The sequence below is a fragment of the Microtus oregoni genome, unplaced genomic scaffold (assembly GCF_018167655.1).
Source record: "Microtus oregoni isolate MIOR12 unplaced genomic scaffold, Mior012 000000F_ref0000247, whole genome shotgun sequence".
Classification (NCBI taxonomy): domain Eukaryota; kingdom Metazoa; phylum Chordata; class Mammalia; order Rodentia; family Cricetidae; genus Microtus; species Microtus oregoni.
The window spans coordinates 43,616,095-43,642,242 of NW_024543059.1; the positions used below are offsets into that span (position 1 = coordinate 43,616,095).

Sequence of the window (26,148 nt, forward strand, 5' to 3'; positions counted from 1 at the left end):
ACTTCATCTTGCAGAAGCTTGTCTTGGCCTCTGGCCTGCTCTTGTCTGGAGCACAGCTACTGTGTGGGGGTCGTGCCACCGAGATGGATTCTGCTTTTTCAAATTCGTGGATTGGGGGGTTTGGTTCCTTGTCCCTTCTAAGCTTCCAGAGAAAGGGCATGAGTAGTGTGCATCTGGCGACAGTGTGAATCTGAAGGTCTGTTCTGTCCTCGAACCTGATGGACAGTCGAGCTGGCAGACTTCTGCGTCGCCATCATGCCCCTTCCGATTCTGGAACTTTCCAGTGTGCTCGTCTCTGTTCTCCTTTCATTCTCACCGTCTTTGTTGCTGTTGTGTCTCTGAGGAGAGCCCAAGATTGTGCAAATCCCTAAGTCTGTCTGGATCATTTCTCCCCATGCCCCCTTCTCTCCCCTGCCTCAACGCCAGGACAGCCCTAGGCGAGTGCTGTCAGAACACTTGCTCTGCTCCTTCCACGTCACATCCCTTCTGCCCCAGTGAACCTCCTTCTCCTCCTTACCGCATTCTGCTGACTCATGCTTCTGAGGTGTGGGGACGGAAGCAGGGCTCGCAAGCATGGGAGGTGAGCTTTTCACCAATAGTCCTGGCCAAATGTATTCTTACTTCCTAAGAACTTGTTTCTTTGGTCTCAGAATTGTTTTTGTTGGTAATGGTTTGTTTTTGTTTGTTTGTTTTCTGACTTTGGGGCGTTTCCTGTTGTAGACCAGAATGGCCTGGAACTTTCAGTGATCTTTCTGCCTACACCTTCCCAGTGCTGGAATTATAGGTGTGCTCACTACACTAGGTGCTTCTGGTTTTTAGTGTTTTATAAGTTCCACAGTATAGTCTTTTACAGAGTTCTGCTCTTGTTTAAGGTTACAATATCTTGTCTTCTTCCTCCGGTATTAGTAATACTTCAGCGGTTTGCTTCCCTCTCCCTGTTCATTCTGTTGTTTTTTTACTGACGTCAATATTACTCACGTTTGGGAGGGGAGGTCTGCCGCTGGCGGGAAGGGCAAGCCTATGAGTGCATGAGCATGAGCAGGGCTGTTGACCACGGGATCCACCCTGGGCTGAATTGGACCTTGTTTGTCAGGGAATTCCCAATGCCAGTATGCTGGGATCTCTTTCCTTGGTGTACTGTAGACACACGTGTGCGCGCACACATGCATGCACACACACGCACACACACAATATAGAAAGGAACAAAGGGGGAAATAATAGATCAGGCTGGTACGGGCTTGATGAGCAGTAATGATGAAAGGGGAAAGGCATTGTTGTGTCTGTTCTCCCTCCCTCCCACCTCCGTCAAGTATTGGTTGAGGTCTAGGTGGAGGCTGAGCCCTGCCCCAGTAGTGATCAGGTACAAGTCCTATGTCCACAGACAGCCATATGTAGTAGACTAGCATGTTTCTGCAGTGGATGGAAAATGTTAGACTCGTAGTCCAGGACACAGACCCTTGAAATGTAGCTGCTCCGAGTCAAGATTGTCAAGTCTCAAGATGCAAGTACAGATGGGGTGATGCATGGCTGTGGGTCACCACGGTGACCAAGAGACAGCACTATCGTTTGTTTCTCAAGACAGAGCCTTGCTCTGTAGCCTGGCTGGCCTGGAACTCACAGAGATCTGCTGGCCTCTACCTCCCAAGTGCTAGAATTAGGGGTGTCTGCCTGGCACCTGTAGGCCAATCTTATGGAGGCATTTTCTCGGTTGTGGTTCTCAGATACCTCTAGATTGTGTCAAGTTAACAAAACAAAAAAGGAAACCAGGGAAGTCCTTCATGAAACTTAAAATTCAGTGCAGGGGGCAGATTACAGGCTGAGTAAAGTTTATGCTGTGCTGCGGGGGACATGTGCCTGAAAAATAAGAAGTATGGGAGACTGTGGAGGAGCCCTAGTGTTCAACCAGGGGCTCCAGAGAGACCTTCTGGACAAACACTAGAAGGAAGTGAGGGACTGAGCTGGGTTGCTGCCTGGGAAAACTTTCCAGAGGAGACACCAGCACAAGGGTCCAGGTGTTAGGTCAGTGTGGCTGGAACACTGACAGGTGGGTACAGCGGTGTCTCATGGCACAGACTGCTGAGCTACAGCCAATGGGCACAGTAGGAGACGGGACAAGAGCAAGCTGAGGAGGCAGGTGCTGGGAAAACTTGGAGCTCCTTCGGCCCACAGAGCCGGAGTAAATATGAGGAAAGCAAGGTTGAAGGCAGACTTTATTTTTTAATATACACTCGAGCAAATGATATGAGAAATGGCTGGGGGTTTGTTTGTTTATTCTATTTTAGACAGGGCTGTTGTATGACAAGACTTATCCTGGAGAGACACAACATTCGTCCGCACATCCCAGATAGGGAGCCCATGACAGACAGACCAAAGTACGGATATCACCAAAGTCCAACTGGGTGCACCAGTGAGTTTTCCTGGGGTTACTTACAGGAATATGGGTGAGGGGTTACTTACAGGAGCAGACGTGACTCAGAAACAGCTGCATCACCAAGGCCCATGGCAGAATGGTTGACAGCTCAGGAAGCTGGGCCCCTGCAGCAGACTGCATGCTCTGCTTATATAGCTGAGGATCTCCTCAAACTCACAGCAATTCTCCTGCCTCACCTTTTCAAATGCTAACAGAAGTTAGGCACCTGGTTAGGCTATGGATTTGCTTTTGCCATGCTGTGGATTGGCTGTGTACATTGCTAGGTGCTTTGGTCACCGTTCTATGTGACCAAGGCAAGTCTCAGAAAAGAGAGCATTTAACTGGGGGATGGCTTACAGCTTTTAGAGTTAGTCCATGGCCGTCGTGATGGGAAGCAGAAAGGCATGATACCAGAGTGGCAGCCGAGAGTTTACATCCTGATCTACAAGCAGCAGGCAGAGAGGAAGGAGACAGAGACAGAAACTGCTCCTGGGCTGGGCTTTGGAAACCTCAAAGCCCACCCCCACTTGACAGGGCTCTACCACTGAGTCACACCCCCAGCCCCTCACAGGGGAATTCTAGGCAGTTTGTCTCCAACCCTAGGTTGAATATAAATAGGGATTTAGGAAAAAGGGGAGGCAGGCATTAGGACACAGACCAGCTGAGCAAATAACTACTTAGGGAGTGATGGGGGCTGGAGAGATGGCTCCTCAGTTAAGAGCACTTTGCTCTTGCAGAGGACCCAGGTTCGATTCCCAGCAGCACCCACACAGTGATTTCCATCTGTAACTCCAGATCTACGGGATCCCATGCCCTCTTCTGGCCTCTACAGGCGCTGTATGCATGTGCTGCCCAAATACACAGGCAAAACACTCACAGTAATAAAATAAATCTTAAAAAAGATAAAAGGGAGTACTAGACTAGACATGCAGTTCGGTGGAGGAGTTCTTGTTTAGCTTGAGGCTCTCAGTTCCACTAGGACCAAAAAACTAACAAGGAAATGCTGTTTGGTTCCGTCTGCTGAAGTTCCTCCACTGCTTCCATTTTGGAAGCTTTGTCTTGTAGCACTTCTCTCAAAGGCTCAAGTGCGTGCACTCCTTTCCTCCAAGAAGACTCTCCATTTGATGCAATTCCCCAGCCCTTCCATCTCTCCCCTCAGTCCAAGCCTGAAAAGCTAAGTCGCCTCCACTTAAATGTGGAGAGCAATCCACTTCCTGCCCTCCTGGGCATTTTCCTTAACAGAGAGAAACCTAGAGAGGAATTACAGTTTGCCTACAAGGTAGTGTGCCTGCAGGCTTGCCTGTGTCTACACACTCCTAGATGTCAGTTGGGATCCCTCTGCCAGTTAAGGACAGAGAGAAAACTAAGACCCCTTTCCAAAGTGGGACCCTCAATGACCTCCCCAAAATGAAAGGTAATTCTCGGGGCCTCCTAGCCTCTACTTCACCCCAAGTTCTTCTTTGCTTTGGCTGTATCACCTCAATTCCAGGGGTCTTCCCAGTAGAGGTGAGTGCACAGACAGGTTCTGCTCTGTCCTTTACACACACACACACACACACACACACACGCACACTCGCACGCACGCACACACACGCACGCGCACACACACACGTGCACGCGCACACACACACACTCAAGGCATTTACGCATGAGATTCTCTGAAGCTTAATAAAGCAGGGTTTAAATCAGTTGACAGGCTAGAGGCTGTGATGGATTTCAGCGGCTACCAGAATCCGAGTGGAACACACACTCATGCATGCACACATGCACCACATAAAGGTAAGTATTCCTTCCTGGCGAATCCTCCCTATCTGTGGTCAGCCTCCGGTCATGCCTTTAGCTTGCCATCCCACAGATCTGGTCCACCCAGTAGTATTTTAGTTTAAAAAAAATCAAGGAAATATTTAAAATTCCATCTCCCCACTGTGGCCAAACTTCAAGTACTCTAGCCTATGTGGACAGTGGCTACCATATCCACACACAGGGTCTATCTTATCACAGCAGGGTTTCTGGACAATACTACACAAGGGTGAGGCCCTGGCTTAGAAGTTATCCGGAGTCTGTAAGAAGTGTGGCCAAAACGTCACCCCGCAGCTATACCATTGAAAGAAAAAACAGAGGGGCAGGCCTAGTGGTGCTGACCTGTCATCGCAGATACTCGGGGCTCCAGGCAGGAGGCTATGAAGCTAAAGCCAGTCTCGGTAACTCTGCGAGAGCCATCTTCAAAGAAAGTAGCATTGGGGCTGAGATGACAGAGCCATGAAAAACTGCGTGCTGGTGAAACTAGTGCTGGGGAATCCAAGACAGGTACATCCCTGAGGCTTCCCTTTGGTGAGCGCTAGGCTAATAAAATGTATGTCTCACTGGGCATGGAAGTGCACGCCTTCTAACCTAGCACTAAGGAGCAGAGGCAGGCAAGTCTCTGAGTTTCAGGCTAGCCTAGTCCACAAAGTAAGTTTCAAAGCCGCTAGCAGTATATAGTAAGACTGTCTCAAAAAATAAACAAAAAAGAGATCATGTCTCAAAGGTGACTGTGGTCCTGAGGATGACACCCAAGGTCCCCCCCACTTCACACACAAGCACTTACAAACAACTGAGCATGCTCACACGCATTACAAGTGACATAGACCCAAGGCTGTAGCCCTGTGTGCAATCCCTGGAGCCCATGTGGTAGAAAGGAAGGACCAACTCCTGAAAGTTTTTCTCCAACCTCCATGTGCATGCCATGCCCTCCCACACACATAATTAAATGTAAAAATAATAAATTCAGGGGCCGGCGAGATGGCTCAGCGGTTAAGAGCATTGCCTGCTCTTCCGAAGGTCCTGCGTTCAATTCCCGGCAACCACATGGTGGCTTACAACCATCTGTAATGAGATCTGGTGCCCTCTTCTGGCCTGCAGGCATATATGCAGACAGAATACTGTATACTTAATAAATATTTAAAAATAAATAAATTCAAAAAGCAAGGTTGGCGATAGCTCATAGGGTCATTGCGCTTGCTCCCAAGCCTGGTGGCCGGAGGGAAATCAATCTCCAGAGCCCACAGGGTGGAAGGAAACTGACCTGCAAGTTGTCCTCTGACCACAAGTGCACGATGGCATGCATGTGCCTACACACGCAATAAACAGATAAACGTAAGAAGAACTGTAGGGGCTGACGAGACGGCTTTAGTGGCTCAGAGCGTCTGGTCTCTGGTGCTTCTGGGCCTGCTTACTGGTGTGGACCGTTCAGTTATAATTCACCGAGCCAGGCTTCTTCCTTTAGGTCACCAGCCAGCTCCCAAATCATGACACAGACTCACTGATTCTGAATGCCTGGCCTGGCTTAGGCTCATTTCTGGGCAGGCTCTTTTAACTTAACCTGTTTCTCTTTGTCTACCTTTGCCTTGGGGCTTTTTACCTTCCTTGTTTCTGTGTATCTTACTTTTACTGCTTCTCTATGTCTGTCTGGCATCTGCCTGGTTTCTTCCCCTGGGTGTGTCCTTCTTTCTCCTTGCTGTTGGTTCTTCCTTCTCCTCCCCTCAAGCCTAGACTTCTCCTATTCATTCTCTCTGCCTGCTATCCCTGCCTATCCTTTCTCTGCTTAGCTATTGGCTGTTTAGCTCTTTATTAGACCAATCAGGTACCTCAGGCTGGCAAGGTGAAACAAACGCAACAAACAAACAAATGTAACACATCTTTGCTTGGTTAAACAAATATCCCACAACAATTTATTCTGTAAAAAAAAAAAATCATTGTATGTGCCAGATTATGCCTGGGCTAGGAATGAAGACCTGTGTGCCAGCTTCGGGGGCTGGCAGTCTCAGAAGAAGCTGAGGTCAGGAGTGAAGGGCAGTAGTGCCAGGCATCCGCGGGGTACCCTGACTTCTCTCCCAACCAAAGCTTAATATGTTAGGGCCCAGATGAGGCTGGTTCCCCTTCTGGAAAGAAGAGACAGAAAGGTTTTAGTTTTACTTCTGTTTTGTGGGGATCAAATGATGAGTCTGAAGAACAGTAATAGGTAGAATACAGGTCAAATATAAGGGCTCCCTGGTGTCACTGCCACTCCCCTGCTAAGTCTCAAGCCTCTTTATAAGGCAAGAGCTTGGGCTGTGACTATTAGGTGTTCCTAGCGCCCAACAATGAGGGTCTAGGGGTAGGGCTCGGTCATGGCGTGATGAGAGCATGATGGTCTAATGTGTATAGGGCCCGGGTTCCACCACCAGTGTCACAACTAATAAAATCTAAAGCCTTTTAAAATATTTATATTTGGGGGCTGGAAAGATGGCTCAGAGGTTAAGAGCACTGGCTGTTCTTCCAGAGGTCCTGAGTTCAACTCCCAACAACCACATGGCAGCTCAACCATCTACAATGAGAGCTGATGCCCTCTTCTGGCCTTGTAGGTGTGAATGCTGAGAGAACACTGCATACGCAATCGATAAATAGATTAATTACTTTTTAAAGTTTCTGTGTCTATGTGAGTGTGTGTCATAAAATGGGTGCAGATCACGCAGAGACCAGAAGACGCCATCAGAGCTCCTGGGAGGTGGAGTTACGAAGTGGTTGTGAACTCCCCTGCTACCAACTGCTCTGCCTCTGGGCTACATACACACACACACACACACACACACACACACACACACATACCCCAACACAACTTTGTTTCTTTGTTTTGGTTTTTCAAGACATGGTTTCTCTGTGCAACCCTGGCTGTCCTGGAACTCACTCTGTAGACCAGGCTGGCCTCAAACCCACGGAGATCCGCCTGACTCTGTCTCCCAAGGCAGATTAAAGGTGTGTGCCACCACTGTCCGGCCTTTTTAACGTTAACTTCCACTAAAAACAAAAACACGAACCAGTATTTTCTTTGGTAGTATGTTGGATTAAGAGACTGTTCCCATGTCAGTTAAAAGGCTGTCCTCTCTCCAGCACCGCCTTCCCAGGCGCTGTCACCTCTGCAAAAGTTCCAGCGTGCTGCTGTCAGAATTAGGTCCCTTTGACCACTGTTGAAAAGAGGCACAGGAGGTACCTGCCCAGGAACTCCTGAGCAGTTGGGGTTAGAGGTGAAAGGGGCTCCTGGAGTGCCATGAGGTCATCTACGTGAGACTGACCCTGTCTTTCACGTCCCTGTCCTCAGGAAACTGGACGCCTTCATCTACGATGCGGCAGTGCTTAACTACATGGCCCGCAAGGATGAGGGCTGCAAGCTGGTCACCATCGGCTCCGGCAAGGTCTTCGCTACCACCGGCTATGGCATTGCCCTTCACAAGGGCTCCCGCTGGAAGCGACCCATCGACCTGGCGCTGCTGCAGTTCCTGGGGGATGGTGCGACTATGCTGGGCGGGAAGTCCTACTCTGGAGAAGGGAGGGCTGGCCTTCAGTCCTGGGGAGGATGGGCTGGGGTTGGGGCTCTGTTGGAGCAGAGTGTGTTCACAGTAAGTGACTCTGACCCCATCTCCAGATGAGATTGAGATGCTGGAACGGCTGTGGCTTTCCGGGATCTGCCACAATGACAAAATCGAGGTGATGAGCAGCAAGCTGGATATCGATAACATGGCAGGTGTCTTCTACATGCTCCTGGTGGCCATGGGCCTTTCCTTGCTGGTCTTCGCCTGGGAACACCTGGTGTACTGGCGCTTGCGGCATTGCCTGGGGCCTACCCACCGCATGGATTTCCTGCTGGCCTTCTCCAGGGTAGGAAAGGGAACCTGGAGGCAGGGGGAGCACCAGAAGAGGGGAAGGGGGATAGGGAGAGACAAAGAAACAGAAGGTGTGGGCAGGGCCCAGTGTGGAAGAAGAGGGAGTGGGTACAGACACCCGGCTGACCCGTCCGCACCCCTCACAGGGCATGTACAGCTGCTGCAGCGCCGAGGCGGCTCCACCGCCTGCCAAGCCCCCGCCCCCGCCGCAGCCACTACCCAGCCCCGCATACCCCACCGCGCGCCCGCCCCCAGGCCCTGCACCCTTCGTGCCCCGAGAGCGAGCAGCCGCCGACCGCTGGCGCAGGGCCAAGGGCACCGGGCCTCCGGGAGGCGCAGCGCTGGCCGACGGCTTCCACCGATACTACGGTCCCATCGAGCCGCAGGGGCTGGGCCTCGGCGAGGCGCGCGCGGCACCCAGAGGCGCGGCTGGACGCCCTCTGTCCCCACCCGCCACACAGCCCCCGCAGAAGCCACCACCGTCCTACTTCGCCATCGTGCGCGACCAGGAGGCGGCCGAGCCCCCCGCCGGAGCCTTCCCCGGCTTCCCATCCCCGCCTGCGCCGCCCGCCGCCGCAGCTGCCGCCGTCGGGCCGCCACTGTGCCGCCTGGCTTTCGAGGACGAGAGTCCGCCTGCGCCCACGCGCTGGCCGCGTTCCGACCCCGAGAGCCAGCCGCTGTTGGGTGGGGGCGCGGGCGGCCCGAGCGCGGGGGCCCCAAGCGCCCCGCCGCCGCGCCGCGCCGCGCCCCCACCGTGCGCCTACCTGGACCTCGAGCCGTCGCCTTCGGACTCCGAGGACTCGGAGAGCCTGGGCGGAGCGTCGCTCGGCGGCCTGGAGCCCTGGTGGTTCGCCGATTTCCCGTACCCGTACGCCGAGCGCCTCGGGCCACCGCCCGGCCGCTACTGGTCGGTAGACAAGCTCGGGGGCTGGCGCGCCGGCAGCTGGGACTACCTGCCCCCGCGCAGCGGCCCCGCGTGGCACTGCCGCCACTGCGCCAGCCTGGAGCTGCTACCGCCGCCGCGCCACCTCAGCTGCTCGCACGACGGCCTCGACGGCGGCTGGTGGGCGCCTCCGCCGCCACCCTGGGCTGCTGGGCCACCACCCAGGCGCCGGGCACGCTGTGGGTGTCCACGCCCGCACCCTCACCGCCCGCGGGCCTCGCACCGTCCTCCCGCTGCGCCGCACCACCACCGACACCGGCGCGCGGCAGGCGGCTGGGACATCCCGCCGCCCGCGCCCACCTCGCGTTCGCTCGAGGACCTGAGCTCCTGTCCGCGGGCGGCCCCCTCACGCAGGCTCACCGGGCCCTCACGCCACGCGCGCCGCTGCCCGCATGCTGCGCACTGGGGGCCGCAGCTGCCCCCCGCACCGCACCGGAGACACCGGGGCGGGGACCTGGGCACGCGCAGGGGCTCTGCGCACTTCTCCAGTCTGGAGTCCGAGGTATGATGCGGCTCCGGGAGGTCCCCGTCGCCCCCTCGGTCAGCGCAGGCCACGGCCCGAGGGGGCGCTCTAGAGTGGACAGGACCCACATGGGTTGGGAAGGACGGAAACGGACCTGGCTGGACCCCGCCTGGAGCAGCGTCCTGCGTCCCCTCGCGTTGGGGAAACCATGAGCCAGAGGGGACTTGGTCGCCCAAATCTCACCCATCCTGAGAGCAAATGGGGCGGGGTTCTCGGAGCGCACCGACTCTTTTTTTTTTTAAAAAAAAAACCCCGAAAAGGGCTTTTTAACGTCACCTGATTTGGCGGGAGATAGGGAGGGGTCTCGCCGCGCCCCGCCCCCCACTCTCGGGGCCATGACCCTCACATCACTGTGCAGCTCCCTGGCCCCAAACACACCTCCCGGGGAGCCTGTTTTTAATCTTTCATTCATCAGGACTCAAAACTGTGAGACGAGTACGCCAAACTGTGACTCCAGACCTTGGCCCCGCCACACAGAAACCCCTGACCCCAGACTGTGACTTCCAATACCTACAATGATCATCTGACCCCAGACTGTGCCCCGACCAGACTGTGACCCTTCATGTCAGACCTCGATGACCCCCTCCTTTTAGATCCTTGTTGGCTCTGACCTATGACCTATCCTCCACGAAAGTCCTACCTTCACCTGCCTCCCCCACTTCCCTATCAACCACATCTTTAAATCCAGCCCTTATTTGTGGTCCTTCAGTGATGACCCAGCAGACATTCCCCTCCCGCCCTCTCCCCCGGACCTCCTTGCCCAGATCTCAGCAGGGTCTGAGGTTGGGTTGAGAGGCGGGTCTGGGAGCTCACACTTGACCCTTCCCACTCCCACTACTACACTGCAGTGTTTGGAATAAAACCATGTTTTTACGCCTCCTCAGTCCAAGCCTGAGCTCTGTGTCTGCCTCTTAGGCCCCTTCAACTTCTCTGGAGAAAATAGAACCTGAGAAAAGTCCGTGGGGAAGACAGTCAGACAACAGAAACTGGGCAGCTGGTGTAACAGGCAGAGTGTTCTAGCATTCATAAAACCACGAGTTCAGTCCCCAGGAGATGGGGGAAAGCACAATCAAGGCCCAGGAAGTGGCAAGAGACCCAAGGAAAGAGGGGTGGAGAGGGGGTGGGGAAGAGACGCCCCAAAGAGTAGCGGAAAAGATAAGGGATGCAAAAGTTAGGACCAATCTAGATGCCTGTTCCTAAGGCTACTGGCAAGAATGGTTTGCTTGGTTATCTTATGTAAACGAAGAGTGGCCAACCCACATCTTGAATACCCTTAATCTCCCCAGTGAGAATCTATTCCTATTTCATTACGCCAATTAACCAAAACTCGGGTGCACAAGGGTGGATAAAGAGAGCTGACACAGTTGTAGCTGCGGCCTCAAGAGAGACTTTCTGATTAAGTGCTGCTGACCAGTGCTGCCATGGGAATGGCTGTTTGGGAAATGGACCGCCCCAGAGGATAGATTCAATCTACTAACTTATACATAATATCCAACCTGTCTACCCTAAAGCATTTTTGAAACAATTTAAAGCCATCATAACAAGGAGAGGAGAAGAAACCGTCCTTATAGGTCCTCGGGGAACAGAAGCCTAGTCTCTTTGCCAGCAAGCGCTTGTTTGCATACATGAATAGTTAACTAACTGGAAAGACAGCCCCGGGAATGAAAGGTGGAAGTGGAGAGGGACTCGGAAGTCAAGGACTCCCGTGGAACGACAACTCCCAGAAGGCCTTGCCACTGCTGTGGAAGAACTCCCCGAGGTCACGCGAAAGACACGACTGGGGCTAATCTCTTTTCTCCACTAGCCGGTCACCTGGGGCATCCAACTCTCTGCGCACCACCTACTTGTTACTGGCTCTCAGGTTTCCAAGGTAACAGTGCAGTGGGACAGGTCTTAGACCGGGGAAAAAGAAACCCGGAAGTGACGTCCTTACTTCGCGTCGGGGCGAGAAGGTTCGAAGATGGCGGCGCGCAAGGGACGGAGGCGCACATGTGAAACTGGGGAACCCATGGAGGCTGAGTCCTGCGATCCAGCATCCGAAAGCCCACCCCAGGTCTACCTGCCCGGCAAGGGACCGCCATTAGGAGAAGGGGAGGAGCTGGTGATGGACGAGGAGGCCTACGTGCTGTACCATCGTGCGCAAACTGGTAGGCTGAGGACCCTGATTCTTGGACTCAGGGAAATGAAAGGCTTGACTTGGAGCCTAGGGGACGAGCGGTCTGGAGTCTGAGGGTTGTCATCACCTTGCGGACTGCTGGCCGTATACTCTGCTACTATACCGTCTTCCCTCCCTCCCTAGGCGCCCCTTGTCTCAGCTTTGACATAGTCCGAGATCACCTGGGTGACAACCGGACAGAACTCCCGCTTACTCTCTTCCTGTGTGCGGGAACCCAGGCTGACAGCGCCCAGAACAATAGGTGAGACTCAGTACCTTTTCATGATCCTCAAGGACCCAAGAGTTAGGGCTGTCAGTGTCTGCCAGACCTAAGAGTCTGGGTCCTCGGCCTCCTTCCTCCCTAAACGTCCCGACACTCAGTTTCTAATTTAATTCATCCTTTGCTTCCCCAGACTGATGATGCTTCGGATGCACAATCTCCATGGGACCAAGCCACCACCCTCAGAGGGCAGTGATGATGATGAAGAGGAAGATGAAGAGGATGAAGAGGAGCGGAAACCTCAGCTGGACCTGGCCATGGTTCCTCACTATGGTGGCATCAACCGAGTTCGGGTACTTGCCTTCCCAGGGACTGTGCAGCATTCTCTGCAGCTTACCCCTTCCCCAACAGTCAAATCCCTCGGTACCTTCTCCTGCCCTGCAGGTTTTTCGTTTTTGTTCTTTAGACATAGTCTCACTAGGTAGCCCAGGCTGACTCCAAACCCAGGGTGGTTTCCCTGCCTCAGCTTCTAAAGGTTGAGATAACAGGCATGAGCCACCACACTCAGTTCCCTTCAGCTTTTACTCATTTATTTAATAGTTTTTATTCCTTAAGAGGGGTAATAGCTGTTACACACTAGGTATGGTTTTAGGCTGTAGTGGTTTTTGCTTGTCGTTGTTACCACGGTTGTTAGGCAAACGCTGGAAGTCCTGACGCTTCCTAGGTGGGGCTGGTGAAGACGTAAACAATGTGGGGCTGAAACAGCACACGGTTGTGGGATGTAAGGGATTTACTTAGCTATTGCTTAGGAACTAAGGCAGAAGGATGAAAAGCCAGCATAAGCGACAGGGTGAGTTCCAAGGTAGCTCAGTGGCGGAGTGCTCACCTCATGTGACTGAAGTGTCTTCCTCTGGTCAGGTGGTATGCGAAGAGGACTCAGACCAAAACTTCACCCACAGCCGGGCCTGTGGGTTTCTGTCCGGTTCTTACTATGCCTTGGGTACTCTCCTAGTCCCAGAAGATTTAGCCTGGTGACAGGCGGCTCTGAATCTATGAGCTCAACATCCTAGTGAGGAAGGGAACAAGAAGAAACTTGTAAATATGTAGTTTGTTACAAGATACTATATGTGAGCCCGGCGGTGGTGGCGCACGCCTTTAATCCCAGCACTCAGGAGGCAGAGGCAGGCGGATCTCTGGGAGTTTGAGGCCAGCCTGGTCTACAAGAGCTAGTTCCGGGACGGGCACCAAAGCTACAGAGAAACCCTGACTCAAAAAACCAAAAAAAAAAAAAAAAAAAAAGATAATATGCGTGTTCCTGGGGTGGAGTTGCTTTTGTAAATGGTGCCGCGAGAGGACTTGGTGAGCAGGTTCTCTTGGGATAGAGATCCACGGCAGGTTCTGAAGTTTCAAGGGGAGACCAGCGTGTGTGGAGTGTGATGGGCAGAGGCAGAAGTGAGCACCCAGAAGAGTTGTTTGGGCCCTGCAGGGCAGTGTGAGGACTTGGGCTTCTCCCTCTGGAGAAATTAGGAACAAGTGGAGAATGGAAAGTTGAGGAAGTATCTATCTGGTATTATTTAAAAGAATCCCTCTGGCTTTTGTGTAGAAAATCGGCTGCAGGAAGGCAGACATGTTTGATTCTGTAAGGGGCGTTGGTGGAGACATATGCCACCACAGCACAGGTGGTTAGAAAGATCTGGAAGGGTGCTTTCAGTGTAGGTGTGAAGAAGACACAGTTAAGCATGGGTCTCAGCGTTTGGGCCCAAGGTGAATGAATGTCTTGGGGTTGCTGTTGCTGTGATGAAACCCCAAAAGCAGCTTGGGCAGGAAGGGCTTTACCCCACTCACACTTCCACGTCACTGTTTGTCACCAAAGGAAGTCCGGAAGCCCTGGAAGGTTGCTGCTTCTTGACTTGCTCAGTCTGGTTTTTTGTTTTGTTTTTTTTTTTGGGGGGGGGGGGGGTGTTTGTTTTGTTTCATCTTGTCTGAGGCAGGGTTTCTATGCATAGTTTTGGCTGTCCTGGAACTTGAGCTGTAGACCAGACTGACCTTGAACTCAGAGATCTACTTCCCTAGGGCTGGAATTAAAGGCGTACCACTACCACCTAGACTATCCGCTTTCTTTCAGAACCTAGGACCGCCTGCCCTGGGATGACCCCACCCACAATGGGCTGGGCCCTCTCACATCAATCACTTCTTTAAAGGATGCTCCCCTGCCTGCAACCCCCTCTTACAGAGTCATTTGCTCAGTGGACGCTCCCCTCCCACAGATCCTCTAGTTCTGTCAGTCTGCCATAAACTTGCCAGCGCAGTGGAGAACCCCAGAGGGATGTGCTGCCTGTGGTAACAGGGCAGACCGAGGGTCTCGGAGTGAGCGCAGAGGTGCAAGGTCATGCGGCCCAGGCCCTGAGACCCTTCAGCACACAGAGTGTTTCAGAGACGCCAGAACACCGTGGGAGCTTTGAGCGTCATCCTCACTACTAACACACACGCACCAGGAGGTGACAGTTTCCATCTCGCAAAGTTGCTTAGGAACTGTAGTTTGTCTGTAGGCATGCAGAGGTTATGGTTCTGGAGGTCTGTTGTCCAACCTTAGGCCTCTTCTGTTTTGTGCGCCCCTGGCAGGTATCCTGGCTGGGAGAGGAGCCTGTGGCTGGAGTATGGTCAGAGAAGGGCCAGGTAGAAGTGTTTGCACTGAGGCGGCTCCTACAGGTGGTAGATGACCCCCAGGCCCTGGCCATTTTCCTCCGGGAAGAGCAGGCCCGCATAAAGCCCATCTTCTCCTTTGCTGGCCACATGGGTGAGGGCTTTGCTCTTGACTGGTCCCCTCGAGTGCCTGGTGAGTTTGGATTTTCTTGTGGTTCAGAGAAGGTGGGCAATGGGACTCTTGGGAAGACAGGAAGGTGGCCAGGTGGATAAGGTGCTCTCCTAACCCTTACCAGGCCGCTTGGTAACTGGTGACTGTCAGAAGAACATCCACCTCTGGACACCCACGGATGGTGGCTCCTGGCATGTGGACCAGAGACCATTTGTGGGCCACACACGCTCCGTGGAGGATCTGCAGTGGTCACCAACTGAGGACACGGTGAGGAAAGGCGAGAGGCCTGGACTTGGGTCTGATCGGTTCAGGCTAGAAACCTGAACCCTTGACTTGGGAGACGAGGGTCTCAAGTTGGGGCCTGATTCAGAGTGACAATGACCGCGTTCTTTGGCTTTAGTTTGGGGCATATCTTCCCACTTAAACTTGTTTCCGCCCTCCTAAGGTGTTCGCCTCCTGCTCAGCTGATGCCTCCATTCGCATCTGGGACATCCGAGCAGCCCCAGGCAAGGCCTGCATGCTCACCACAGCCACTGCCCATGATGGGGATGTCAATGTCATCAGCTGGAGCCGCAAGGAACCCTTCCTGCTCAGCGGTGGGGATGACGGCGTCCTCAAAGTCTGGGACCTACGGCAGTTTAAGGTATCTTCCCAGCTGGGCTCCTAAGGGCTGGGGAAGCTACTGGGAATTGAAACCTGGAGAGGAGGCAGGAACAGCAGGATGTGGGTATGAGCAGAGGTATCACTCCTTCAACCTTGGACACCTGTTACTGCGACTCTTGAGGCACCCTATTCATCTGTCTTCCCTTTCTCACCATCTGTGTTAGGTCGGTACACTAGCTGGGCAAGACTAACTCTCTTTTGCCAGTGTGGCAGAGATACAGCTGGCTACACAGCCCCCTGGCCCTGGGCTGCTGGGAATTGTAGTCTGTTTTAGTGAACTATACAGCATCAGCTGGGAATTGGAGCCCCATTCATTTCTTGCAGAAGGAAACTGAGGCACAGACGGGAGCAGAGGTGACATCACAGTTAAGCTAAGAGTTGTCTGTAGAGCTGAGCAGTTCTAGGCAGGCAGAAGAGGTGCTCCCAGTCTCTAGAGGAGGCCAGGACCTCTCCTGGCTCCAGGCCTTCCCTGCATCGTCATGCCGTCAGCCTCTGCCCGGTTTAATCAGTTCTATAGCATCTTCCTTGGGGACACTTCCAGAGGGAGCTGCAACCCTCTTTCTGTGCCAAATGGCCCCGGGCACTTCTTCTGTTCCTAGCCTACTTCTTCTAACACAAGTGCTGTCTTTTGGTAGCATGGGGACCTTAAGGCTGTTTCTATTCTGTGAAGGCCTCAGCCTTAAAGAATAGCCAAGTATGTGCTAGACGGACCGCCCTCTGCTCTTTTTTATAGGGAAGGATACTGAGTATGCTTGGGGCATGCAGGGGCAGGCTTCTGTCGCCTTGTCAGCCCATGGGCCATACATCATCCTTTTTTGGAGGTGGGGGGGAGTTTCAAGACAGGCTTTCTCTGTGTAGCTTTGGTTGTCCTGGAACTCGTTTTGTAGACCAGGCTGGCCTCGAACTCAGAGATCTGTCTGCCTCCCAGGTGCTGGGATTAAAGGCATGCGCCACCACTGCCTGGTGACCATATGCCATCTTACCTGTTGTCCTTTCCCTGTGTTTCGCCTGGGACTTTGTATGAGTGTAAGGGAGGGGTCCTGGTTGAACTCTGAGCTGAGTGTCAAGTATTCATACTAAAGCCTGAATCCTACTCTCTCTTGTAGTCTGGCTCCCCTGTGGCCACCTTCAAGCAGCACATGGCCCCTGTGACCTCTGTCGAGTGGCACCCTCAGGACAGTGGGGTTTTCGCAGCCTCTGGCGCTGACAACCAGATCACACAGTGGGACCTGGCGGTTGAGCGGGACCCAGAGGCAGGGGAGGCAGAAGCAGACCCTGGGCTGGCAGCACTCCCCCAACAGTTGCTGTTCGTGCACCAAGGGGAGACCGACCTGAAGGAGCTGCACTGGCACCCGCAGTGCCCAGGGGTCCTGATCAGCACTGCCCTGTCAGGCTTCACCGTCTTCCGCACCATCAGCGTCTAAGGTGGCCAGCACTTGCCTCACACCTTGGCTCTTCATGAGAACTGGATTAGCTAACCTGGCAGGGATCATTAGGTCTGTAAACTGCACCCCAGAAAGGAAGACTCGTTCAACTGGCCTGTGTGGAACAGAAGTAATGGATTCTGCTGCCCTGGTGTCTGGATGTGGATTGGCCCTGGTTCATACACTTAGACCAAAGACCTTGCCCATCCCAGAAGTGGCCTCTCTATAAGATTTCTGTCCGTGTTGACTCTTGGCTTGACACTTAGACCTCTGCCCCAGGAACAAGTTCTGGCTGGTGATGGACTCCGGGGACTTGAAGGGCTTTGCCATGCTGGGCCGAGTCTGGGTCTGGGTGCTCCAGTGGAATTTATTTCTCGCTTTGCTTTCTGGCCAGCTAGGTTCTGCTGAGATCCCAGCTGGGGACTCGGGTCCCTCACTGTGCTGACCACTATTGTAGTGGAGGGAGGTCTGGGCTTCTGCTGCAGTAAAAGACAGTAAGCCCCAAACACGAGACGCCAATCTGTGAGCTTTTCTGTGACAAAGCTGAAGGGGGGGATTAGGCAGGGACCTGTTCCTGTATGGGACTCGTCACCCTGTGTGGGCTCTTCCTTTTTGACTCGGCCTTTTCTAAACCAGTCCATTTGGACCTGGCTCGGAGTCAATAAATGGGTGTCTCTTTCTGGACCACCGGTTTATTAAGACATCGTCCTTGGGGAAAGAAATGGGAACCCACATTTTTCTCCCCTTTATTATTATCTCAGTATTTCCTTCTAAGTTCAGGAGGCTGTCGTGCCCTTCCTATGACTCTGTTTTCCATGTTCCTGATCCCAGTGTCCCTCCCTGCCTTCCACCCATTCACTACTGCACTGTCCTCTCCAGTCTGCCTGGGCTGCAGCCCAGAGTCCTGCCTGGCCAGCCTCCCTGGCTCCCCCTCTGCAGTGCTGAGCCGGCTCCACCCCCACCCCCCTCTGTTGAGGCCCTGATCCGCTATAGCTCAGAGGTTGAGTGCCCCAGCTCAGGCCCCAGGGGCCCGAGGACAGACCTGAACACATTAGCGCCCACAGAGGCCCCTCTCCAGCCTGGGCAGAGGAACCCCCAGTGCAGGGCATGGGGGTGGGCTGCCCCCCCAGGTAAGTGCAGACATGAGCCAACCCATCTCATCCTCCCTCTGCCCCCAACACCTTCCCTGATGTTCCAGCCGGTTGTTCCCTCTCTCTGGTACCCCCGGTACTTGGCTTCCAGCTCTGGCCAATACTGATGATGAATTTCTCACTACCGCATTCTCGCTCTGAGAGGCAGCCCCTCACTCTCCCTATCTATCTCCATCTCATGAGACACGAACTTGATTTCCCTTGTAATTCTTAGCCTCCTTGTCCACAGACCTGTCTACTTGCCCCCCCCCCCCCCCGTCTTTGTCTCTGTCTCATCTCTCTCTGGGCCTCTGTCCCTCCAGCTCACACCACTGTGATCTCTGTTCCTCTCTTTAGGTCTCTTTGTGTCAGTTTCTTGTCATTCTGTGTCTGTCTCTTTCTGGGTCTCTCTCTCGAGTCCATCTCTCTCCCCACCCCGTTTGCATCTCTCTCCCCCCAGCTCATGCCTCTGACCTCCTGTTTCTCCAGGTCTCTGTCGCTTTCTGTTTTTCTGAGTCGGTCTCTTGTCTCTCTTTCTGGGTCTCTGTTCCCCCAGCTCATGTCTCTGACCTGTTTCTCCGGGTCTCTGTCTGTCTGTCTATCTATCTATCTGTCTGTCTGTCTGTCTGTCTGTATCTCTCTCTCTATCTCTGGGTCTCTCTCCCCCCAGCTGGCTACTGTGACTTTGCATCTTTGAGCCTAGTGACCCCAGTATGGTTGGGTTGTCTGACTGCCTTGGAGATCCAGAAAGGACAGGAGTTCCTGTCCCTGCTTGTTCAGTGGTTTCCTTGGGACTCCCTCAGTACCCTCTGTCCCCATTATTTGGCAGGGGTAGGGGTGCCACCTTGTGTGAATGGGAGGGGCGGGGTTTTTTGGCTTTAGATTATATATAACTTTGACATGCAGTTGAAGTACCTTAAGCCCTTTGGCTCCTTTATATGGAAACATTAAGCTGCTCTTGTGGGTCAGGTGGAAGATGGGGGGGTGTGGGTCAGTATCCTTCCCCCATCTTTTGTGGGAGCAGCCTAGTGCTGGGCTCTGTGGGATACAGATGGTTCCCTGAAGGTAAAAGTCCCTCCCAGTCTAAGGTGGATACAAGTGGATACACCTCAGGGCAGTGGCAGAATCAGCTTCCTACCCTAACACAGGAGCCCCAGATTGAGATGGGGTGAAGCCCTTGGCCCCGATACCCTGAACAATCAAAGGTGAACCCTGGACTGCAGTAGGTACCATGGGCAGCTGCAGATCCTCCATATACACACTGGCCTGGCCTGCTGCCACCGTCCCTGGGGCTCAGCACACAAGCTTGCCACCTCTCTCGCCAGCTGAGGCACCAGCTGATTCCACCTCCCTCTCTACCTAGTTAGCTCTGGGGAACTCCTGCAGAGCAGGGATCTTGCCACACAGGCCGCTCATGGTGCTCATTACTTCCCGCATTCCAGCTCTAAAGCTGCTCTTGGGAGACAGCCTACTCCCATCCTGAGAATGACCTTCGACATCCGGGGCTGCTGTGCTGACTCAGCCCAGCTCTGTTCACTCAGGTTTGCACCTGTCAGGTGGGCCTAGTGACCTATTCTAGATGCCATGGAGACCAAGAAAGGAGGTGCAAGGCATCCTTGGGCCATAAGTGCCAAACTTCACACAGCCTTCTTACTTGGAAAACTCAGGTCTTTCCACCAAAGCCCATGAGCTTCCATAGAGTCTAGTCTTGTGTGCTTACAGTATACGAAGCCATAGACTGAGCTGGGTAACACTTGGACCAGACCAGCCCTGTAGTAGCTGGAGATGTGGCTGAAGGCCCTGACCTTCGGTTTTCCCCTCTGAGCGGAGGCTCAGGAAGGTCAGCAACACCTACTGTACGACTATCAGAACTCTTTGTTTCTGGGTCAGGATTCAGCCTAGGGCTGTCTACGGACTTGCAGATGTCCTGCCTTTCAGGTTAGGGTTATCGCTCTTCATCCCTCAAATGAGCAAATCAGAAGTCTGAAAAAGGAGTCCTAGGCTACAGTCTAAACCAAATCAGACCTTGAATCTTTTTCTTGACAAGGTCCTGCTATGTAGATGGCCTGGAACTCACAGAACTCCACCTTCCTCTGGGATGAGCAGCAGACCTGAGTCTGTAATGACCAGAAGGCACTCTACTGGGAAGTTGTTCCCATCCTTGTTAAGGACACTGAGGCCCAGTAGGAGTGGCCTCAGATCAGATGGTCAAGGTTGAACCTGCTTGTTAGTAGCTTCATTTAGAAATAATTCATCATTCACCCATCAACATATGAGAGTGTTGGGGTCGAGAGCCCAGACCCGAGGCGTGCACACGTGCTCTGCTCTGAGCGGCAGCCGCATCTGTCTGGGATGAGCTGCTGTCACTCTGGTGCAGCTAGGACAGTTTTTATGACGTTAGAAGGAAACCCTACATCTTTTCCAATCCCCCTTTTCTCGGCTGGAGGTAACCCCCACATACTGTTCCATGTGTTTAGAGATATCTCATAGCTCAGTGTGGTGGTTCAGGCCTGTGATTCTTGCACTCAGGAGGTGGAGGCAGGAGGGTTGGTTCTAGGCCAGTCTGGGCTGTGTGCAAACTTGGTCTCCAAAACAAACATCATCTCCAGATTCTGGTACACAGCAGTGTGATGTTATGTAGTTTCTCCGTGTTGTTCAGGGAATACTTATGCGTAGAAAGGTCTGCATGTTCGGTAGAGAGGCCACTGCTTTCAGTCTGAGTTTCCTGAGCTTAGTGGGTACGGAGGATACAGACAAAGGAAACTGAACTGTGACTGGAATTGGCTCCTCCCACCTAAAATGTTTTTGTGGTACAGCCATGCCTGACACGGCCTGTGTTCCCACCTATTCCAGGGACTGAGGTGCAAAGATCTCTTGAGCTCATAAGGCAGCCTCAACAAAGAAATGTTTCATATGGTTTGATGTTTGTCCATCATTTCTTTTTTTCTGCCAGGTAGAATCCTTGTTCCTTATCTGAGTCAGGGCCTTCCATAGCTCAAACTGGCCTCAAATTCTCCATGCTTTTACATTAGCCTCCTGAGTGCTGGAATAACAGTATGCACACCTCACGCCACATCTGGGGCTGGTTTTTCTCTTGCCGCCAACACCAAGTGCTAGCATTCAAAGCTTGAGTAGCTGTGGGCTTAAGAAGGTTATATCTGTAAAGTGATGTGGTTGTCTCAAAACTCTGTTCTGTGCTAGGGGCATGGCTCAGTGGTAGAGCACTGACAGCCCTCTACCAGTCAGGGGCTAGGGACATCCGTGGTAGAGCACTGCCTAGTATTCAGGAGTATCCTACTATTGTTCTACAGCAGTACTATCTACAAAACAAAACAAACCACAAATGTGTAAATTCGTGTGCAGGGCTTACGGCAGTCTAAGTCACCAATTTGGCATTCTTCATTACGAGGACTAGAAACACTCCGCTTCAGTTGTTAGCTATACACAAGTTTCATATTCGTAAAAGTTATCCCGTAAGTGCTGGCCCACCCTTTGGTAGATGAGGGTACGCAGCACAGTGTCATGCCTGATGGCCCTCTAGTTCCTGGTACCCCTGACATTCCTGTCCATCTTTTGTTCCTGTAGGTTTGGGGCGCCCGCCCCCCGCTAGGCCAAGTAGAGGGGGGTCTCCCCGCCCAATGGGCCTGGCCAGGGCCCTGCGCCGCCTGAGCGGCGCTCTGGAGTCAGGAAACAGCCGAGCTGGCGATGAGGAGGAGGCAGGGGCCGGGCTGTGCCGCAATGGGTGGGCGCCCGCACCGGTGACTGGGAGCCGGCGCCGCGGGCGCTTCGTCAAAAAAGATGGGCACTGCAATGTGCGCTTCGTGAATCTGGGTGGCCAGGGCGCGCGCTACTTGAGTGACCTGTTCACCACATGTGTGGACGTGCGCTGGCGCTGGATGTGCCTGCTCTTCTCCTGTTCCTTCCTCGCCTCCTGGCTGCTTTTCGGCCTGACCTTCTGGCTCATCGCCTCACTGCACGGTGACCTGGCGGCCCCGCCGCCCCCAGCGCCCTGTTTCTCACAGGTGGCCAGCTTCCTGGCTGCCTTCCTCTTCGCGCTGGAGACGCAGACGTCCATAGGCTATGGTGTGCGCAGCGTTACCGAGGAGTGTCCAGCTGCTGTGGCCGCCGTGGTGCTACAGTGCATCGCAGGCTGTGTGCTCGACGCCTTCGTCGTGGGCGCAGTCATGGCCAAGATGGCCAAGCCCAAGAAACGCAACGAGACGCTGGTCTTCAGCGAAAACGCAGTGGTGGCTCTGAGAGACCGCCGCCTCTGCCTCATGTGGCGGGTGGGCAACCTGCGCCGCAGCCACCTGGTGGAGGCTCACGTTCGGGCCCAGTTGCTGCAGGTGAGGGGGTTTCTGGGGCCTGGGGATGACCGGTGGGACCCAGCTGTTGCAGATGTGGGGTGCGTGGGCATGTGCACGTTTTTAGGGGAGGACAGGGTGTAGGAATCTGGGAGGTGTGTCTCCAGCACCTTGAATAGCAGAGCCATGGGCTACCTGCAGGATAGAGGTAGACCAGGAGGCAAGTTCCTGGGAACCTGGGCTTGAGACAGTAGAACACCTGAGAGTTTCTTGGCCTGGAGACTGCCCGACAGGAGCTACGGGCTACAGACATGGGCAACCACACCTGTCCTCAAGTGCTCCCGGTAGCTCCCAGCAGCCGGAAAGCCCTGGACAGCAGCCTGAGATGGGTTTAGAGGGTGGTGAAGACTGAGGCCTTGCTACTATGTAGGGCACAGTTACCAGGAGAAAGGAAAACAGAGCAGCTCAGGACTTGAGTCCCAGGCTCCCCTACCCAGTGAGCACAGCGCCAAGGCTGGGAAGCAGCCCACTGAAGCCATTCCCACTGCGCCGGGGTAGCAGCATCCTCCAAGCCCTGCTGTAGGAGCCTTGATGCTCCTAGACTTGGGGGCCACATTGCTCAAGCATCTGGGCTCCCAACAAACCGCTGAGCTGCAGTCAGCACTGACCAAGTAGAGGCTGCAATTGTGGCCAGAAGAGGGAGTGGGTGACTGGGAAGTTCAGCTTCCAGAAGCCTCTGGGGTACAGAGAACAGTGGACTCAGGGGGACACTTCTTTCAGAGGTCTGTGGGGTGGGTAGCGACACCACCCGGGAGACACATAGAACAGTAGGTAGGAGACAAAACCACCAGCATCTAGTATAACACTACACTTCTCACTGGGCTCATACCTATACTCAATGGGTTGGAGAGGCACAGCTACCTGAAACAGTGGTGGGGTCGTTCCTGTTGGAGCCAGATCTGTTGCCCTTGTCCCTCTCTCCGGGTCCCTTTCTCTCTCTCCCTCTCTGTCCCCAGGTTTCTATCTCACTGTCTTCCCCCTGTTCCTGGGTTTCTCATCCCCCAGGGAAGGTGTCTGTTTGTCCCCTTATCTTTGAGGGTCTCCCTCTCAGTCTCTGGGTCCATGTTCTCCAGTATCTCACCTCACTGCTCTTTCTTCTTTCTTTGTATTTGTATTCCTCTCTTGCTATAGCCTGTGTTCACCTCTCTGGCTCTGTTCTCTTGCTTCTGCACAGCCCCGTGTGACTCCGGAGGGTGAGTACATTCCGCTGGACCACCAGGATGTGGATGTTGGCTTTGATGGAGGCACCGACCGCATCTTCCTCGTATCCCCCATCACCATTGTGCACGAGATTGACTCGGCAAGTCCACTGTATGAGCTGGGGCGGGCAGAGCTGGCCCGGGCTGACTTTGAGCTGGTGGTCATCCTCGAAGGTATGGTTGAGGCCACAGCTATGACGACACAGTGCCGCTCATCTTACCTCCCAGGTGAGCTGCTCTGGGGCCATCGCTTCGAACCAGTCCTTTTCCAGCGTGGCTCCCAGTATGAGGTTGACTATCGCCACTTCCATCGAACATACGAGGTCCCAGGGACACCAGTCTGCAGTGCCAAGGAGCTGGATGAACGGGCAGAGCAGGCTTCCCACAGCCCTAAGTCAAGTTTTCCTGGCTCCCTCGCTGCATTTTGTTATGAGAATGAACTTGCTCTGAGCTGCTGCCAGGAAGAAGAGGAAGACGAGGATGCTAAGGAGGGGACTTCAGCAGAGACCCCAGATCGGGCTGACAGTCCCCAAGCTCTTACACCAACCCTGGCACTGACCCTGCCTCCATGACACAGCTGAGGTCCACTTCCCCATGTAGCTCCCCTTCCCAAAGATGACTGACACTCCATTGGGAGGAGGGGGTTTCCAAGGACCAGTGGCCTGCTGGGACAACCATGAGGTTGTCTACCACAGACAATACCAGACCTTCATTTCTCTGCTCCATTCTCACTCTCAAGACCCCTTTAGGAGCTGGATTCCTGCGTCTCATGAGAGCCGAGGGATCCAAGAGGCAAGGCATAAAGGCTGGATTCTGGTCAGATTTCAGTGAGACACACGGCTTCGGAGAAGAAGATGTCAATTTACACAGATCAAGAAGCAGAGTCAAGTGACGACGGCTTTGATACCCTCAGGAGGAAGTGGGCAGAGTACTCCAAGGATTCGGGACCATCATGATTGGCCAAAGACAGACTGGTGCCCGGACTCTATGTGAAGAAAAGCCCAAGAGTTGAGATCCTCTGATCTAGGTTGACACGGGGGATTCTAGAACAGGCTGGCTAGAGAGGGGACCCACTCCAGAAACCACAAGACACAGAGCATCTGTAGGACTGAGATGACGTGAGGCTCCTGACGCCGGAGAACTCTAGCATACTGGCTCTTTAGAGTCCAGCTGAGGGAGTGAGTCTGGCTTCTCCGTGTCCACAGGGTAAATCTGCTTTTGTTTGAAGTGCCATTCTTAGAGCATCCAAAGGAATCAGGATTCTGTGGCCGAGTAGACGCCTGTGCTTTGCTGCTCCACTTTGCCCAGAGGGTTGGGGAGCTCCATGACCATGGGTGACTTCCTGTGTGGTTTTATAATGCCAACAGGAATCAAAGCTCCAGGGACCCAGAGCTGTCCTTCCCCAAAGTCCTAGTCACCTTCAGATGGACAGCCTGGTAGTCCTGGGAGGCAGACACTTTTCTGGGCGGAGCTTGCAAGCAAGAGCCTAGAAGATCCCAGAGCTAGGGGGCAACGGAAGGGGGAGGCTGAGGCTAGGGAGCCTAAAATATTCTGGAATACTACACCTAGTGATGTGTGTCTATTTCTCAAAGATATGTGTATTATATATAAATACAGATCTCTATCTTTTCCGTTCATTCCTGCAGTAAGATGTGAACAGGCTCGAGCCACTTGGAGCCCTTTGCAGAGATCTGCGAAGACTTTAAGTCCCAGCAGCTCCAAGTGACTCCGGGCAAACCTTGCCTTGTGTGGCTTCAGTCTTTCCTGGAACAATGACCACTAGAGCTTTCCCAAGCAGGATGGCCCTTCACTATGGAGGCTAGGACATTTGTCCCCACCCTCATGCTGAAACACACAGCCTTCCGGGTAGTTGGGAGGGGATGCTGACTTGAGGCTGGTTCCATATTGTATGTAAATTATAGGACCAACGAGATGCATGGGCTATCACCAAGGGTCAATGGCACCACCTCCCTGCTTCAGATCAGGGTCTTGGGATAGAAGAGGCAGCTGTTATCGCCAGGGTTATGTTCACTGTGAGAAAAGTGGTCCTCTTAGGGTAACCCTGTCACTGTCTTTTTTTTTTTTTTTTTTTTTGGTTTTTCGAGACGGGGTTTCTCTGTGGCTTTGGAGCCTGTCCTGGAACTAGCTCTGTAGACCAGGCTGGTCTCGAACTCACAGAGATCCGCCTGCCTCTGCCTCCCGAGTGCTGGGATTAAAGGCGTGCACCACCACCACCCGGCCCCTGTCACTGTCTTAAAGGCCCAAGAGCACCAACAGGGTGCCTGTGTTTCTGGAATTTTTGTTCTTGTTCTTGGCCTTCCCACAGTGCAGTCACCTAAGTGCCCAGCAGACTGGTGGCCAGCCTCAGGGGAACTGCCAGAAGGAGGTGTCCTCACCCGTGTTCCCGGCTGAGAGCCAGCACTGGCACCGGCTCGCCTGTGCTGAATCCACCCGTGCCCTCTTCTGGCTCGCATCATGCTTTATCCTTCAGAATCCCCAGGTAATAACCGGACAGGATTAATTAGCTCACAACTCCCCCCTCCAGGTCCAGAGCAGGGACTAAGGATGATGAAGGCCAAGGTGAAGAAAGAGGCTAAGTTGGGCTGAAGAGGCAGGGGCATGTG

The 26,148-nt window shown here is 53.7% G+C and overlaps 3 protein-coding genes across 7 annotated transcripts in view; all 3 read left to right on the forward strand.

Moving 5' to 3' along the window:
* Nucleotides 1-9,682, forward strand: part of Grin2d (glutamate ionotropic receptor NMDA type subunit 2D) — a 39,457-nt gene extending 29,775 nt beyond the window's left edge. For all 5 annotated transcript variants that reach the window (XM_041657676.1, XM_041657751.1, XM_041657596.1 and 2 more), the window contains 3 exons: nt 7,527-7,714; nt 7,851-8,083; nt 8,235-9,682. In XM_041657676.1, the coding sequence (XP_041513610.1) occupies nt 7,527-7,714; nt 7,851-8,083; nt 8,235-9,539 (1,726 nt within the window). In that variant the 3' untranslated portion in view covers nt 9,540-9,682. The remainder of the gene's footprint in view (nt 1-7,526; nt 7,715-7,850; nt 8,084-8,234) is intronic.
* Nucleotides 9,683-11,291: 1,609 nt separating this feature from the next.
* On the forward strand, nt 11,292-17,447 carry Grwd1 (glutamate rich WD repeat containing 1). The gene is made up of 7 exons (XM_041658088.1): nt 11,292-11,701; nt 11,854-11,971; nt 12,123-12,282; nt 14,552-14,765; nt 14,869-15,011; nt 15,190-15,387; nt 16,514-17,447. The coding sequence occupies exons 1-7, from the start codon at nt 11,515-11,517 to the stop codon at nt 16,829-16,831; spliced, it is 1,338 nt and encodes a 445-aa protein (XP_041514022.1). The 5' UTR covers nt 11,292-11,514; the 3' UTR covers nt 16,832-17,447.
* Nucleotides 17,448-17,552: 105 nt separating this feature from the next.
* Nucleotides 17,553-25,061, forward strand: Kcnj14 (potassium inwardly rectifying channel subfamily J member 14). Its single transcript, XM_041657970.1, has 3 exons — nt 17,553-17,961; nt 21,547-22,307; nt 23,500-25,061. The coding sequence occupies exons 1-3, from the start codon at nt 17,553-17,555 to the stop codon at nt 24,094-24,096; spliced, it is 1,767 nt and encodes a 588-aa protein (XP_041513904.1). The 3' UTR covers nt 24,097-25,061.
* The last annotated feature ends 1,087 nt before the right edge of the window (nt 25,062-26,148 follow it).